At 47.2% G+C, this 18280-nt stretch overlaps 1 protein-coding gene across 1 annotated transcript in view; it reads right to left on the bottom strand.

Moving 5' to 3' along the window:
• XPR1 (xenotropic and polytropic retrovirus receptor 1) overlaps window positions 1-18280 on the bottom strand; it is a 107691-nt gene that overhangs the window by 1491 nt on the left and 87920 nt on the right. The window contains 5 exon segments of the mRNA XM_066324741.1: window positions 1330-1551; window positions 2846-2985; window positions 3250-3416; window positions 15304-15495; window positions 17184-17349. Of these exon segments, the coding sequence (XP_066180838.1) occupies window positions 1330-1551; window positions 2846-2985; window positions 3250-3416; window positions 15304-15495; window positions 17184-17349 (887 nt within the window).

Raw genomic sequence — 18280 nt, 5'->3', positions numbered from 1 at the left:
CCCTGCCCTCTGTCAGTTTAAAACCATTGCCCCTTCTGCCACTAAGAGGTATAAGGAGTCCTTCTCCCTCTTTTGCATAAATCTGGTTGAGGAGAACCTCTCCTCCAGTTTGGATTTATAATCTCTGGCAGGCTAATTCTGCAGGAGGGGAGCCTTGTAAGAAGGGAACTTGTGATAATGCACTCCACACCCCCAGCAGCTGTTCCCAAATAGGGAAGGAGTTTCAGTTTACCTTTAGACATTTTAGGAAGTTCAACTACAAAGTTCTGTGTTTTCCTCACAGTAATTAGCTCGGTGCCAGCACAAGAGCATGGACTGGGTTCCGAGAGTGGAACTCAAAGCCTGTCATTAATTTCATTGGCAGCAGGCCAGGTTGCCCCTCCTAAAACATTCAGTATTTAGGAAGAAGCACAAAGGAAGTAAGAGGCTTTTTGGAGTGTTTTTAGCAGGGTGTCAGAGGCTTTCTCAGACACCCGTGAGTGGCTTTTCATTTGTTTTCTGTAACGTTTGTTATTTTGATATTTTTCTTTATTAAACCTTTTGCTTTACAAAACACCTCTGAAGAGCAGTCTCGCTAATTAATTTTAGCCACTGCACTAATTAATTTTAGCCACTTCTCTGTAACAATGTATCTGTATAACAGGCCATTTTTATGCACCAGCAAAAGTGGTTGTGAGTAATGTTATCAAGCCACCTGCAGTTTTGTTGTTAGAGCTCTCAGGAATTCATCAAGGTTATTGAAAAAACTACAGGATCAAGAAGAGAGCCTGAGAAAATGTCTGCAAAAAATGCAAACCCTAGACAGGGGAAGCACAGCGTGAAGACTTGACCAATTGGATGTCCTGAAGGACGTGTGCCTGCCTCATGAAGAAGCAGCTCAGCCAACCCAGAGATGTGTGCCCATGTGGACAGTAGACCTAGAATCTGTATCTGGCATGTAATATAAATAATAAACAGCTTCTGTTGGTATCATATTGGTTCTGTTGTTCAGTGGCCCATTTCCCCCTGCACTTCTCTGCAAAGGCTGGACCCTCAGAGACTGATCCCTTTACACCTGGTTTATGAGACTCTGGCCACGTGCAAACCTGTATCAGGAACTCCCTTTCCTGAGGGTTCACCAGAACCCCAACAGGCATCGAGGATGGCTCAACCCCCTGGCAGAGAGAGGCACTCTCGTTTTCTAACTGGCCCTGCCCTCCCTTTCCTGGGCTGAAACCCTTGCACAATTCCCACTCCGGGAAGTGGAGGACGTCTGGGATTCCCAGTGCAGGACTCCCAGACCATGAGCACCCACAGGAGGCACGAGGGACATCTCCGGGGCACACGTACTGTGAGGCCAGGCGAGGCCTGCGCAGGGACACGCTCAGGCTGCGCTTCCACTGCTTGTTCTTGCGGCGGTTGCGGACGCCGTCCTCCTGGTCCATCATCTGGTCCAGCAGCGTCAGGTCGTCGGCGTTGAGCGGCGCCACCGAGATGTCCCTGACGGCGCGGAACTCGCCGCAGTTGTTCAGGTGCTCGTTCTCCAGACGGAAGAAGTTCCACACAAACCGCCTGCGATGGGGAGGAAAAGCAGGGAGTTATCAACCCAGCTGTCCCTTTTCCAGGTATTCCCTGCGTTTGGTGAAGCAATGGGATGTGCACCTGGAGAGACATCCAGGTGTTGGAACCCTGGGCACTGAGAATTTCAGACTTTCTGTGCTGACAGGCACTGGCCCCCAAGAAAACACTGCATTTGACCTGAGGCCATGGGAAAGGCTTCCAAAATTGAGTGATAGCACTGGGATCATGGTGTGCAGTTTGAATAGAGCTGCGTAATATCACATGGTGGAAAACTCAGATTTTAAGGTTTAAGAATATAGTAATACACATAAAGCAAGATGGAGGATATTTAGGGTGTTGGCTAAGTCCTTTCTTTTTCACCTTCTTCTTGATGGGTCTGGGTGGTGTTTTGTAATTGGGCAGGAAAATCCGCATTGTGGACCATGGCTGTTTGGTTATTGGGTTAAAAGTAAAAATAAGCTAGGTGTCATCTCATTATTGGACAGTTTGTGCTTTAAAGACCTTGGAAAGAGTTAGAGATGGAGCCGTTTTCTGCCTTGTTAGCTGGAACTCACAACCCATGAGGCTGTGCTATAGATGAGAATTAATAAACTGAGTCCAAATGCAAACTGCATCTCCTGAGCATTTAATCCCAGCTCTAACAGAAAAAAAGAAGATAAAACCCCCACATCCAGCTACTGACAGCAACACCTGCTGCAACATCTTTCCCCTGTCAGGCTTATTCCCTATCCTAATGCTGACAATAGGGACAGCACAGAGGCACCAAGCATTACAAGCCAAAGGCCACCTCCAGCAGCATCTACACAATGAGGGTCAGCTTCAAGTTCTTCCCAGGAGGCTGTGGGAGTGGGTTTCTAGCTACAGTAAAGGTGTTTAAAGCTCCTGGAACCTTGCAGGATCCTAATCAAAGACGGAGAATACAAATTAGTGTTTGGAAAAGAAGCAGAGGTTTGAAAATTGGAAACTCAAGGACCAAGTGAAGTTTCAACTGGAAATTTCAAGGAGAAATTTGGTAAAAACTAACCCCTCAAGATTATGTCACGGTTCAGAAGGAACTGCAAACTCAGTGTGAAGGACTCAGCTCCACACTGTGGCAGAACCCCCTACCCCTTTCTTCACCCTGTTTGGATTAAATATTCCTGTTAATCCTGGTCTCCTTGAAATAAAATCCAGTATACGCCACGTCCAAGCATCCAGGCACTTCCCCCCCGACATGCTGATGTTCCAGAACAAAAAAGTGAACATAAATCCCAGAGAAATGAGCTGCTCAGCCCAGCAGCCTTACCGGAACACCTCAAGTGGGGCAAATACAGTAGAAATGATGTCCGCAGTGTAGCGGGAGATTTGCATGGAAGTGAGGGAGATCTGGATGGTCCACGCAAAACGCAGGATGACGTCTTCTACAATGGCACAATAGTAGTATGCCTGAGGAGCAACAAGAACAAAACAGCTCAACAAACAACTCCTGCACCCAAAAGACCTCATCAGGTCTTCAAGAAGCTACAGAATCTGCGGCTCAAACTCAAGAGAAACGAACAGGAATGATCTCTTGGAAACAAATCAGCTCTACTGTTGGAAAATCCCAACCAGTAGCATTGGAATGGCCAACTGCAACATGCTCTAAACTCAGCAAGTTTGGTTAAAATGTTACAAGCCTGTCCCTAAGGTAAGAGCAGGCTGCATACGCACTTTCTGTGGGTAGACAATTCCTTCTCGGAGAAAGGTATTTTCACCAGCATTTTTGTCAAAGAGACCCCAGTCCATCTTCAGGTCCCAAATGAGGGTATAGCAAGAGCTGATGAAACAGAAGATAATCCACAGGTAGAAGAACACTTGGGTGTCACTGTGGTTTTTAGCTGGAAAAGAGAAGAACAACACACTTCTGTAGAACTGAGAGCACATCCCTTCTTAAAACAGCTACAAACTGCCTCATCCGAGCAGTGGAAATCACCTCTTCTATCCAAATTCTGGGAAAATACATCAAATACTAATCTGAGCCAAACCAAAAGCCTTAGCAGGACCTACTTTATATTGTTATTCGAATTCCACTTCCACCTCGTTCAACTTTCAGCACTTGGGATTGAACTTTACATCAATATTTGGAACAGGCTCCCAGGGAAGTGGTCACAGCCCCAAACCTGCCAGAGTTCAGAGAGCGTTTGGGGAACACCCTGAGGCCCGTGGTGGGGTTCTTGGGGATGGTCCTGTGCAGGGCCAGCAGCTGGACTCGTGGATTCTTGTGGGTTCCAGCTCGGGATATTATTCCATGGTTTTCCTTTTCTTGGATTTAGGGCAGAGCTGCCGTTCTGGCTCTGAACAGCAGGTGGAAGCTGCGGGCCACGTTTCGCAAAGGACACGGACTTGCACAAAGGATACAGCGCTGAGGCACAGCTCAGTTGGGAGGGTTTGGCAAGGAAATATTTGAGTTTGTATTAACATCAGCGACTGTGAATTAGTGCACTAAAATCCTGAAGAGCATGGGCAGTACAGGAATTACCACCAGCCATTTCAGAGCTCGTGGCAGCAAGTGAAAAGGCAGCAGTACATTAAAATGTACAAATCCTAAAGCAGGCTCTGTATGGAGTTTTAAATACCCATATAAAGCTCCTCTTTGCAAACAGGAGACTGTGGGCCCACCACCTGCTCAGCTAGGGGTAGGTTTTTCCGACTAAGTTGTTTCCCACTGCCCCCTGGAAAGGTTACATTGCTCTCAATTCGGCTACAATTGCCTACATTAGCTGGCTGGGGAAAACCAAACAGAGCTGGTTAATTCTGTTTGCTTTTGAAAAGCTGGCTCCAAAAGTTCATGCAAATAAAACTCATTATGATGCTTTGGAAGGCTGAGACACTTTGCACCTGGCTGCTAGCAGGAATCTCTCCTTTCTGTGCAGCCTCAGCAATTGCTCATTCGCCGATTCTTTCTAACAAAGCAAGTAACATTTCCAGTACAAAAAAGATGTTTTTAGCCCAAGCCCAACGCCACACTACATGACAGCACCTTTTCCTATATATGTGGCTTTAAAAAAACCAGAATCCCTGCAGCTGATCAGCCAGGGCAATTTGCCCCTCTCCTTCCCTCTGTCTTTCCAGCAATTACGATCTAAATGAAACGCAGCAATCCGATAAAATTAATGGAGGTGAAAATGAGAGTACATTCCTCTCATTTGCGCCTTTCAGCCTTCCTGGACATGATGTGCAGGATATAGGTCAAACCCACACGCTCCTTCCCCTCTGAAAACAGCCCTCTAAGGCAAACCTCCAAACGCCACTTATGCAGCAAAGCCTGTTTTTACACCGTTGCAGGAAAAGGGCACAGAATTGCTGCAGCTCCCAGCTCTGAGCAGCTTCTTTGCTTTGGGGCAAGGCTGGAAGGCTTTGAGCACATCGCACATCCTCTGCTTGGCCAAGACACGGGTGTAGCATCCCAATCCTGGTCCCTGCAGAGCTGTGACGTCAGCCAGGAGCAGCGCTCAGGTTCTGCAGGCTCGCTTTGAGGTGCCCAGGTACCTCAAACGCTGCTGCTGCTGCCTGGAAACAGCCTCTCCCGGGCTATTTTTAACGTGCAGCTGCCCACAAAAAGGGACACAGGTGAGGATTTTGGAGCTTAGCAATGAGGGCTGTGCTGCCAGGTTTCATTCCACCCACCCCACCTCCCCCAAAATCTCCACAACATTTTTCCAGGAAGAAAAGGCAGATGCTGACATTCGGTGACTCATGAGACACTAAGCCTGTTCTTTCCAGCATTATTTTTAGCTCAGTAGATCTCCATGTTTAGTTCCCATTACCAGACCCTAAAGGATAATTCAGAGGCATTTCATGGGTTGTATGTGCTTTCAAAGCACCTAAAATGTTCCAAAACACCCTGTGAGGCTGCAGTGCTTCCTCTCACCTTAGGCTTCAAAGTTGCATCATGGTGCTTTGGATCTGGCTTTTTTTTTTTTTTTTTTTTTTCCCTTAAGGACAGAATTCAAATAAACTGAGTCTTATTCCACACCTTCATGGACCAGGCAGAAGAGCAGGGAAAGCATTGCTGGGCAGCTCTTTTGGAGTTCTGTGGTCATGGAGGGGCTGGTCTGCCCCCTGATTATCATCTCCAAACTCACAAGGGGCAAATAAAACTCTATGATAAATTGGTAATTACAGAGGAAGGGGATTTCAAAGGTTCTTGCTGCTTAAACCTAAATCCCAGAATGACTGAGGTTGGAAGGGACAGTGGGTCACCTGGTCCAACCTCTCTGCTCAAGCAGGGTCATCCCAGAGCACGTGGCACAGCTTCTTGAGAGCAATTACAGAAAGGAGAACTGGGGAGGAAAAGGCCCAAGTGAGAAATCTAATCTCACCAATCTCAAAAGGATGTGCTTGCTTTCACCTAAGTTATCCTGGGCTCAGTTCCCCTCTCCCTGCCTGTCTTTGCAGCAGCCTTTTCAGTGGTACCTGAGGTCTCACTGCTGGCCCCTTGCTCCTGCTCCCTTTCTCACCAACCAGCTCTGCAATGCATTCAGCTCCTGAAAAAATTCATTAAAAACCCAAATCCCTCCGTGGTAAAATGCCCTAATCAGAACTAGCCTATTGTCTTCAGTCTTGGCCTCCGAGTCCTTCCTTTAATCACTTATCCTCCTTTTCCTCCTGCCTGCAGTTCTGTTTGATACCTTCCTTCCTTTTGTCCTCATTGGTATTCAGCTGGTGTGCAGAAATATGTTACTGCTCCAGGCAAGCAATTATAGCTGGGTCTCTGCTGGCTGGTCCTCACAGCCCTCTTCACTGCTGCTCAGGGGGAGAGAAAAATCAAGGCATTCATATTCTGCCCAGAGGCTCCATCAACTCCTGGCCTGCCGGTTTTCCAGGAGCAATACAGAGCTCTGCATATTTATGATGATGTCAGGGTCTATTTAAGCAGGAACTGTTTCATCCTGTGTTTTTTTTCTTTGTTTAATGAGGTGCTAGAAAACACCAAAAAACCACGAGAGAGGGAGAGAGTCTCTGGATGAGAAAAGCACTTTGGACACCCTGCAGATCTCAACCTCTCCAAGAAGGAAAAAAGAGGAAGTTTTCAATATCCCCCATGGCACCAGTGACATCCCCCCAAAAGAGGCACAGAGCACCTTCCTACTCCATACTCCAAAGGGCACCACCACAGAGCAACTTCCTGAGCTGCTGTTTTTCAAAGTAGCATGTGCAGGACAAAACAGCACCTCTGAAGCTGCAGGTGCAGCTCTGACCCTGAGGATGGGCTGATTTCAGTGCTCTCATTGCCATGTCTGCAGCTTGAAGGTGTGCAGTTATGTCCTGCACATTGAGTCCACAGTGCCTGGCTGCCTCCACTTGCCACAAAGCCTGTGGGAAACAGGGAGCTGTTTGCAGCCTTCACCACAGAATTTCCATTAGCATCCTCAGCTTACCCAAACACGCGATTCCAGCAGATCCTCTGCACAAATACACCTCAAATTGCTCCAGAAGGTCAACTAGATAAATAATGGATGGCTTCCACCTTTGAACTGAAGCTGTGAATAGCCATAGTCCCAGAAAACAGCCAAAGGCACTTGCAGCAGCAGAATTTACTGCCTGCAAAAACTGCTGATAGGCAATATCCTGGATCCCCAAACCAGCCCCAGGGGCCACAGTATCTGACTGGCATTCTGAGGGAACACTGCTCTGCAGAAATTACAGCCCCTTCGAAGCCCAGGCAAGAGAAAAGGTTGTTTTCCATCAAAGAGAGAGAGCGAATGCTCTCCTGAACGCAGTTAATATTGACTTTACCTCCAAAGAATACTATCTGTTTACCCTGCTGAATTATTCTGGGGAATGTAAACACCATATAGTATTCAACACAGCAAAAATCAATGCCATGTATTATTGAAGGGCTGGATAAGAGCACAATGGCCCTCGATAAGCATTCCTAGTGTGTCACCCACCGTGTGTTGTGCTGATGGGCAGCGCTCTGATAAAAGCTGGAGGAAGCAGGAGGTTATCAGGGAACACAGCCAGGTAAGCCCTGCTACACAACACTGACTACTCTGCCAACCAACTCTCAGTCACAGATTTAAGCAGGAGCAAAGCACAAATGCATTTAGCGTGCAAGGCAAGCGCAGCTCTGAGCAGGCCTAGGGATGGTGTGTGCTCATTAACTCCATCCCAGCACACCACAGAGCAGGGTGACAGCCAGAAGTGAGTTACCTACGTAAGAACTGCCATCAGAGTGACATCCCCAAGCATTTGTCTAACACCTCAGTGCTCGAAGCACAGCATTACCTCTCCCCTCAGTAATTAGATATCTTAATGAGTGGGTAGCGCTGCCTTTCTGCCCAGCCAGCATGTCCTGCTGTTTAGCCCTGATCAATGGCAGAGCCAGGACATGACAGGGGATTTAATGCAGTTAAAAGGCAAAAATAACCCACAGGAGCACACACAGGACTCGCCATCATGCGCTGCCAAACACCAACTCTTCCCTAAGAACCTTCCCTTGGATTGTGCAAACCTCTGCAATCGCCTCCGGGCACAATTTAAGCAAAGCAGCAGCAAAGAACTGTCAAGAGGCAACATCTCATATCTTCTTCTAGCCAAGAGTCTACATTTGTAGAGCAGGGAATCCCAAAATCATGTTTGGATTAAAAACCCTCTGCAGGTTTCTGTTGGTTTGTGTCTAATTTCAAGACACAGCAGCAAGCTCCTGGCTTGTACCTCACAAACTGACAAGTGTGATTTAAGTGCAAGCGGGAGGAAGCAGAAATCAGTCGTGGTTGAGATTTGAGCTCATTCTTTTCTGGTGCCTTCTGTAGCTTTTGAGAGGTGTTCTTAGGGAAAGTTTAATTGCTACCTTGAGAAGGATGGGGTTTCCAATCCAAGCATTTGCCAGAAGTCTCACTAGTAAGAATATCTGGATTCATGATCAGACATTAATAACATGGTAATCAGGGCCTTTGATGGACCGTTTGGGGAAAGGGACACAATGCCATCTGCTACCTCTATAGTGCTTTGACATCCAACAGCAGATTCTTTCAAAATTTACTTCTTTTCAAAGCAAAGGAGAAAAATCGTTAGGTGATTGCATCTCCTCTCCTACATTTCTCTGCACCACCAGAGACTCCAGACCTGTGTGTATCTGACAGGAAGATTGCTTTTAATGCAGCCACTTGCTTTTCTTAAAATGTTCCATTAAAAAAAAAGGTCAGGCTTCCCCCCTTAAGTGCCTGTGAAATTAAGAATCAGTAGGTCACCCTTTTTACTTACACCTCATTCATTAGCATTCCCATTTCCCCAGCCACCTTTAACACAAAGGCATAACGAGCGACACCACGGCCCTCTTGGTCCACTTCCCAAATCGCAGCTATTAATCCCCATCTCCTCTCAGCTGAGAAAGCAAACCACGGAGCCGTGGGGTGCTGAGGTCACCACCCATGTCCCATTTGACATCTGCAGACCTACCCAGTGGGATTTGATGCCTCGTTCGTGTGAAATGAGGGAGCCGCTGAAATCCCTCTGAATTCCCATTCCCCTGCTCTCCCTTCCCCGCTCACTTACCGGCACCTCCGCCTTGGCCAGGCTGCTCCTGCCGCAGCATTCCCGGGATATTCCCGGCTCCTCCCGGCTCCACCCTGAAGCACCATCACTGGGATGGGTGTCAGCAAGCGGCTGAGCCAGCCAGGGGGAAGCAGGGTGCCACAGAGCCCCACGTCAAAGCCGTGAGGAGGTCAGGGGCCAGCATAAGAAATGTTTGCCCTGGGCGATGCCTCCCGATTCCTCACTAATGACACTGCCGCCGCTCTGATGGAAAGGATCAGAAAGACTGCCTAATGAACACAACTCATTACTGGAGGCCTCCTGGGCACGGGATGACAGGGTTGCAGACAAAAATTCATCCTAGCTCACAGCAATGTGACAGACGGTGCATGTTTTGGCTCCGAATAATCATCCTGGTGGAGTTGCCAGTGTGCTGTGCTAAGGGAAGGCGTGTGAAAACGGCAAGTATTAAGAAAGAAGCCAGTTAATCCCATTACAAAGTTTGTTTTACTTCAAGAGGTCAATCCAAGCCCTCTATAAGGCTCTTGTGACACCTAAATCAAATGCTGACAGCTCTTTCAGCGCTGAGGAAGAGGCGGAGAGATGGGAGGTCTTGTACCAACAGGGAACTGAGGGAACAGGATCTCACAAATGCTACTTGCTTCATTCTTTTGTGTTTTTTTAAGGTTTTGTGCTTACAAAAACTCTACATGTTCACTTATTTGCCCTGCTCTACCCTCTAAAAATGAAATTATCTATCTCAGCTGGGGGGCTGTACACTGTTGCACTGATGTCATTTTAGTCCCAGCTCTCCCATCACCTGTTTCCTGCTGTAAGCATGTAGGATCACAGTGCTTTATTGTCCCACCTACCAGCAGCCTCACACCACGGGGGCTGCAACCTGCAGCTTCCAACACGGGAATGACAAGGGCTGAGTGACACAGCGCAGCACTCACAGAGCTCAGGTGCAGCCAGGTACCTCCTGCAGCCCCCTGCAACACAGCTGGTTGTCCCCCCAGCCTGTGGCCCATCCTGCTGTGCATCTCCATCCCTCCCCTGGAAGTCAGAGCCCTCCTCAGGGCCCTGCCTGGGTTCAGAGCGTGGGAGAAGCAGTGATCTGTTCCATCCTCATCACCACTGGGAATGGCTGTGATTAATGAGGAGTGGGCAGCAGGTAGGAGACCTGGGAATCTTCCACTGCATTTCCCAAAAGCAGCTCATTTCCCATTCATCTTCCTGTGGTCAGACCTGGTTGAACCTCTCTATTAATAAGGGATGGTCCAACACCTTCCTGCAAAAGCTATTAACTGCAGGATGGCTCTCGCCTTGACACTCCACATCTCTTCTCCTTGGCCCTTTTCTCTTAGGGCTGCCTTTGAAAAACATAACTTGGACATTACTGCAGAGAAACCTGTTTCTGGAGTGCTGGGGAGAGCACAGACACAAGCACTGCTCTTCAGAGACAGCCCTATTTAGTTAACTTCCGTATTTTTAATTACTGCCAATTTCCTGGGCTGTTTAATGAGAGAGTGCAGGGCAATTCCATTTTCTTAGATCGACCTGGGGCTCTCCAGGGCACCCCAAGCCAGTGGTACCTGGTCAGCAGGCTCATTTGGAGTACCTGGAAAAACCCTGGGAGCAGGATGGAAGAGAAGATGCTTACTTAAGTTTCCAGGCCACGTGGATTATCTTTGGAATAATTCAGAGGTTAATAAATTAGCAGGATACTTCTCAGACCACAAAGATTTCATTGAATAAAGTGTGTGAATCAAACTGACAGTGTCCATAAACCATCCTGCCTTTCACTTAAAGGATAAAATTCCACACAGCCAAAAGCACGGTAAACAAAAAATGGTCACACTGAACCCACAAATCCCACAAAACAAGAAAATTATGACAGAGAGGCACTCAAGCTCAGAAGCTCTGCTTCTTCAAGCACAGAAGCCAAATCTATATTTTGGTATTTCCAATGACACCATGTGAGCAAGCTGCATCAAGGTGAGAGAAAACTGTCAGCAGCAAAACCACGATGTCTCATTTTAAAAGGAGTAAAGTTGGAGCATAAATCACAACTAAAGCTACATAAGAAACCAGTACTCCTTGAGTAGTACAACACAACTGTTTCTTAGAAGAGCTAAACACCTAAATATAACAACTCTATCCTACACAGCCTGAGTCAGGTCTGAGTGAAGAGTGAAACCAAAGCTGGCTATCCCAGATATGTCAGTGTGCCTTCCTTAATGCAAGCGCCATTTATACAAGAAGGGATGCCCGTGGATTTCCCTCTCTGGGATCCCCTCAGTGTAAGGAGGACATGAACCTGCTGGACTGAGTCCAGAGGAGGCCATAAAGATGCTCATAGGGATGAAGCACCTCTGCTATGGGGACAGACTGAGAGAGCTTTGGGTGTGTTCAGCCTCGAGAGGTGACCTGGTGGTTCTGGGGAAACCTTAGAGCCCCTTCCAGTGCCTAAAAGGGCTCAAAGAGAGCTGCAGAGGGACTTTGGACAAGGGTCTGGAGTGACAGGACAAATGGGAACAGCTATAAACTAACAGAGGGCAGGGTTAGATTAGATCTTATGAAGAAATTTTTCCCTCTGAGGGTAGTGAGGCCCTGGAACAGGCTGTCCAGAGAAGCTGTGAAACACATCCTTGGAAATGTTCAAGGCCAGGTTGGACACTGGGGCTTGGAGCAACGTGGGACAGTGTAAAATATCCCTACCCACAGCAGGGAGCTGGAACCCCATGATCTTTAAGATCCCTTCCAAGCCAAACCACTGATTCTACAAATGCTGTGATAAGCTGGGCTGAAGTGGGAGCTGCTTTGCTGGTGCACTTGTCAAACGAAGCACATCTGCTTTTGGCAGAGTGAAAACACAGCAGAAAGCAGTTGCAGGTCAAAACAACGCCGCGCTCAGGGTGAATATTCCGCCGCAGGCTGAGCCTTAATCATCTGCTTCCCCAGCAGCACGTAGGTTTCCCTAGGGATTAAATAAGGCAATGTAATACTCTGTTGGCTGGCTCTGGAGAAAGCTACTCAGCACTGGCAGGGAACTCAATGCCAGCACTGAGCTCCTTAGTGCAAAGCAAGGATGGGAAAGAAGGGACAGAGGGGGCAGGCACCAGTGGCACCCCGGTTGCCAGGTAGCTTCGAGTTACAGCCATGCCTCATTTGCCTGAGCAAACACACCCCACAGCACTTTATTTACAGAACATGGCCTTTGCTTCCCATTCCTTTGGGACAGACAGAAATACTGAGAATTCCTCCTCTGGGAAGTCAGCAACAGTTGTCCTCGTGTTGTTGCTGTCGTCCCTGAAACGTGGCTGTGCTTGTGAGCTGTGCTGGAGTCTGCACTTGTCTATGCCGCCACTGCTTGCTCCAGTATTATGTTCTAGGGTAGCTCCTCTCTTGTTTGCCTTACTAATACCAGTGATACCTGAATATCAAAATGACAGCCTGGAGTTACCCCTGTAAAGCTGGTCTGGTCCCAGACCAACAGCATTGCAAGTTTCGGAGCAAAAACCAAACAGAATTCACTTCGCTATCTTAGCAGTCTGACATCCAAACTGCAACTGGCAGAGAAAATTGCACCCTGCATGAAAAACCAAGGCAACGAAAGCAAAGAAATGGCTTCTCCAAGGGAAAAAAAGAATCAGAATTCTGCACTGCCTGAACAATATGAATTATTAAACAGGGATATTTTGGGGAAACAGATACTTGTCAAAAGCCCACAGTACATGGTGCTACAAGGCGGGGGATCCTTCACTAGAGGAGGTTTGGAGTAGGGAATACCATGCAAGACTAGAACAGAAACATCACTTAAACATAATAAGGTGGCATTTGTACATTTGTTTCATTTGAGTTGTTTTCCAGCAGCAAGCAGGGGAAAACACAGAGTGCTGTCAGTGCACTGTGTATGAATTAGCTGCTTTCCACACCAGCAAACCCTCCCAACCACGGTCCACACTGCTGGCAGGCAGAAGCTAAAACCCACAGAGCAGCTACAAATTACCCAGTGTTCAAATGAAGGGAGGAAGATGAGACTTCTCAGAGGGCTCTGATGTCCCCAGGCCTCACAAGTGGAGAACAGGCACTGGTGTCCATTACCTGACCTCCCAAGGAAAAGCCAGGGATTACCCTGTTCTCCTGGCAGCCAAAAGCTGTCATTCCAGAGGTGTAAGCCATAGGCTTGCAAGCGCAGGCACGGAAGACTGTTTAAATAAAACTCTTGATACCACAGCAATTAATAGGTTTGTTACTGAAATTTAGAGCAGGTCTGAGGAGCAAGGATCTTCACCAATTTGACACCTGTTTTGGGCAGCCCTTTCTTTTAGATCACATAGCTCCTCCCCCCAACAGATGTTTAGGAGGTAAGAGAGGGGTGTTTGCTGTGCTTGGGCAGACACAGAGAAGGTGTGGGCGAGCAGCACGTCTGTTTTCACCAGCAGCATCATAACAACTTGATGACAGACCATCTGATTCCAAGTTCCAAACAAACTAGTAATCTATGTAAAGCATTTTGATAAAATTGGCTTCTTAACAGGTACAGCACACTAGAAAGTGCCTTTATGGCAGGATAGGAACAGGCCTCCAGGCCTGAGGGGATATGTCCAGGGCTTGAGGCAGCCCTCTGAAAAGCCCAGCATGGTGACATTTACAAATCTGTGATAATGTGTAATTTCAAAGGTCACAAAGCTTCCAAATTAATTTTTTTCTGTACACCAACAACTACGTGCCATTGACAAAACTGGGCAGAGGAAAGCTGGGAGTCAGGAAGCCTCACAGCAACTGGAACAAGGCTCATAAACACCTCATTACAGCCCACTCCCTGCCAGACTGGGAAAGGGGACACCAGTTATGTGTGGCAGTGACCAGAACCGGGGTAGCGATGCTGGTGTGGGTGAAAAACTTCAAGGGCAGTGGAAAGAGGTCAAACTCTTCAACAGGACATTTTGACAGAGGCTGGTTTTCCTCTTGCTTCCAACCCTAGCCCAGCTGAAGGCTCTGGCAATGTGTCCCCCCGAGGAAGGCAGCATTACTCAGCCTCCCCGGAGCAGCTCTGGCTACAGAAGATGCAAGCAGTGACTCTGGAGCCAGGCAATCCATCCGTGCCTCGTCCCAGGCTCTGGCAGTGGTGACTAACTGGACTGCAGGGCTGCAGAATGTCACTGAGCAAACAAGCTCACACAGGAACGAGCTCCAGGGACATGGCAGCGGGGAGGAGATGCACAGGGGATGCTCCCACACCAGCCCTCTGTGGATACAGAGCCCAACTCCCAGCCTTCAGCCAGCCTGGGCCACTTACTGCCCCTCCCTGCCATTAAAATGCAAGGCCTGACAAACATCATCAGTGTGACTCCGGGCCCAGCTACGTCAGAACAGACATTTCTTGGCCAAGGGAAGGTTTCTAACAGCCCTGCCACCCCTCCCAAAAACCCAGCATGTTAACTAGAATCATGCCTTCAACACTTCTCCCTGCCTCACCACAGGAATATTCCATGTTAAGTAATTGCTCACGACTGTGTGTGGTTGCTAATTTCTGGATATATAGGAGGGAGATATTCTCAAATGAGAGAATACAGCTTTTAGGGCTTCAGAACAATGAAAGGCAGGGCGACTGCCTGAAGTGCAGAAACTAAAAGCTTTTTCCTTCAGAAAAAGAGTAGAATCGAGTAATTGTCGTTTCCAGGGAGATGAGGAACTTCAGGGATCAGAGCTCAATCTGCAGTTAAATGGATTGGAAACAACTCCTTACCAGCTGTAGAGAAAATATGGATAGAATCACAGAGGAAAATCAGAGAGAGCATTTTTTCCTGGCACTGTGCACATGCCTTCACATTTAGGAATGATGAATCGATTATTTAGATGATCCAGGTTAAATATTCATGAATGTTAAGGGAGAAGTATTTGCTGTGCTATCTCTTTCCCCATATATCTCCCTCCCATTCACCTCCCTTCACAGCAAAACCTGACAGGTATTTCAGCTTTCAAAAGAGAAACCTAAAATTTCCCTCCCCCGCTCCCTAAGTGCAATTCTAAGCAGACCAGGGATGTGAAAAACACCTAAAGTAAGATCTTAAAACACTCTTTACAAGCTGGGCAGGTCCCTGCCTTTCCCCAGAGATGCTTCACAGGTACCAAAACACAAGAAGCTCACACTTCAACGGGATGCCACATTCTGAGCTTCTCTCATGCAAAAAAAGCAAACCCAGGAGCTGCAAAGGATTCCCCCAAAATCACCAGTACCTTTGTGAGTGCTGTAGAGGGCTGCAAATGTCACCACGAAGAAGGTGGTGGAATATTTTCCAGCGTTAACCAGATGAAAGGCCCGTTTGTTATCGCGGTAACGGCGCAGGCACTGGATGAATCGCAACCAAGCAGGGATGCACTGGACAACCGCTCTCACTCCGTAGGAGTAGCTGTTACAAATCTGATTATCTGCAAGAAAAAACGAGAGTTGAAGCTGTTAAGGCAAAGAGTTAGTAAGTTTAAGAACTGCTGTTGTCTTCTTGCCTGCAGTATTGCTTTATGGCAGCAATTCCCCATCGACAGCCGGTACTGAGGCACACCAACAGCAAGGAGGCCAAAGTATCCTGAAGCTCAATATTCCATCTTGGAGGTGTTTGGGTGGCACAACACAGTTACACGTCCAGACACATCACCACCTAACTCCCTCACCCCTGCCAGTATAACTAACAGGCATGATTAGAAATCATCTATTTTTAAATCCGCTCAGTGCTGTTGGTGGTGCAGTGAATAATCAAATTAAGGATGGAATTACAAAAAGCCTTCGACACTGGATTTTTGTGCATAAATGGGAGAGCACTTAGAAACTCTGCAGGACAGCTCTAAAAGGCTACTTTGCCCAAAATGTCCTTGACCTGTTTTCCTTGTGCATTGTAACAGGAGAAAACATATTTCAGTATGAGACTGGGTTTGGCGTTTTTCACTTTGATTTTTAAGAAGCAAAGCCAAGGCATAGTCTGGCTTCAAAAACTGGGATGAGAAGCAACCACACCACAATGCCCTTGTGTCCCCTCTTCCATGTCTGAAAGCCTTCTTTTTATTAAGGCAATGACCAGGAAACCCTCAGGTTCTCCTGGAACTCCCCAGGAACTCCATATTCTTCTGCTGTCTCACTCAGCACATCTAAACCAAACACCCTGCTGCCTAACGTTCATTTTTTTCTTATTCACACTAAGGGAGACACATTATTAGCTGATATTTATCCCAAAACACCGTGCTATCATTCCACTGCTCAGATTGGAAGAGGACAAATTGTTATGCACACAGTCGCTTTATGTATTTTAATTTTATTTTTAATAAGTAAATATTTAGCTGCTCGCAATGCCGTCTTTTAAAATGAAGGGAAAGATCAGACAGATTGGAAGAACAAAGTGAACACTGATGCTTATTGAAGCATACAGCAAATTCTCTCAGCAAGTGTCAAAACCATCAGACAATACGATTTGCCAGCAGTCACTGCTTAAAATGGAAAGTTAGCAGCCCCATCCATGAGGAGACAGGTACTGTTTTGCCACAGGGAAGGCCAGAGACAAAATTCACATTCCAGCTCTGTGCTCCTTCTGGCTAGAAAAGAAGAGAAGACAGAGCATGGACAACCCTGGCAGAGCAGCATCAACTCAAATGGAAGAAGAGGTGGCACTAAGGAGCTTCTCCATCCTCTGTTGCTTCAGGGTACTGCGATGGAGCCCGTAAGAACCAGGCTACAGCACAGACAGCTGTGCTTAACAAGCTCAGGATTCTCATGATGAGCAACAGGAAGAGGCTAAAGGCAAATACACGGTTAAATTACTATGAAATAAAACAATGCCAGGAAAATTGTTTTCCCTTTCCAATCAGGAGCACGGTGTCTAAATTCTTTGATGGATATACACATCAGGCCAAATGACTGGATTAGGAAATGAGCACTGATGTGAAATTCCATTTCTCTGGATGGAAGTAAGAAAGGGCAGAATCTCTCTAATGCCATGCTTACAAGAAATGCCAATTATTTTAGTTTCCTATACTATTAATAACTGTCTTTAAAACAGACAATTAGGAAGTTGCCTGGCTCAGTGTTTCTCAGGTCATTCTGACCACATTCCCAGGGCTCATTACTCTACCTGTATCTGCCAGAAGTCCAGCATTGTCCTCCCACTGAACCTCAAAGCTGTAGAAGCAGATCATGTACTCCAAATCCATAAGTATCACGACCAGGCTGTTGAGCTGATCAGCCAGCCAGAAATCAGCGAAGCCCACCTTGTGGAAGGGAGCAGTGAATACTCGAAACTGTCAGGAAAAAAACAAAGCAGGAATAATTCATGGCTGTGTCAAAGGCATCCATAGGCAGTGGCAGCGCATCACAGAACTGAACAAATATGGAAATAACAGAAACGCTTGAAGATTTATTGCTGGCCTTTTGCTCCTGCTGACAAAAAAGGATAACTGTTTCCTCACTTTCAGTACAGACATTCCTGCTTTCCTCCTCCTGTATGCACCTATTCCCATGCCCCCCCCAGCCTTTTGTTTTTTACTGGCAGAGCAGCCAAGCCTCCTCCAACCAAGCTCCTTTCCAGAAACTCCCAGTCTCCATTTAAGAGCTCTACATAGCTCCATTTCTCTCACTTTGATCAGCACTTTCTTTCAGGCACTTACATCGTGCCTATTGACATCTTCCTCACTTACCTTCCCCCTCACACTTAAATGTCAGCTGGATTTAGACCCTCAGCACAGCCATTAGTCTGGTCATGCCTTGCTTTACTTAACTCATGAGTTGTTTCTTGGGTGTTAGAAGTTGTGACAGTGAGGATCGTTACTGGGTTTGCCAATGCCTCCAGCAGGGAAATGGTTAAAGAAAGGGCAGAGGAAATCCTATTGACTGTCAGTTGGACTCCCCCTCAATCCCAGTCCACCCTCCCTCTAAGCCTGAGCAGCAGTTTTGCTCCTTCCAAAGCAGACAGTTTTCTGCTCCATTACCTTTGATTACCCCTCTCCCTACCCGGTTAGTTATAGTTACTAATGGCAAATTCCTCACAGGGATGGCACCAGCGCCATCCGGTCATTCCAGGATTTATGAACCTTTAAATTAATGAAAGCACAGGCTAACATTGATCTTTTATACTGCTCTCCTTATTAACCTGAAGGGTGCACAACTCCAGAAAGCCAGGAAAGGACTGACACATTCCCATCAGCCTGTAATGCAGATTTAAGGCTCTGCTCC

This window comes from Sylvia atricapilla, chromosome 9 (assembly GCF_009819655.1).
Source record: "Sylvia atricapilla isolate bSylAtr1 chromosome 9, bSylAtr1.pri, whole genome shotgun sequence".
NCBI classification, from domain to species: domain Eukaryota; kingdom Metazoa; phylum Chordata; class Aves; order Passeriformes; family Sylviidae; genus Sylvia; species Sylvia atricapilla.
The sequence above is the reverse complement of the archived record's forward strand: the minus strand, read 5'-3'. Positions and strand labels throughout refer to the sequence as shown.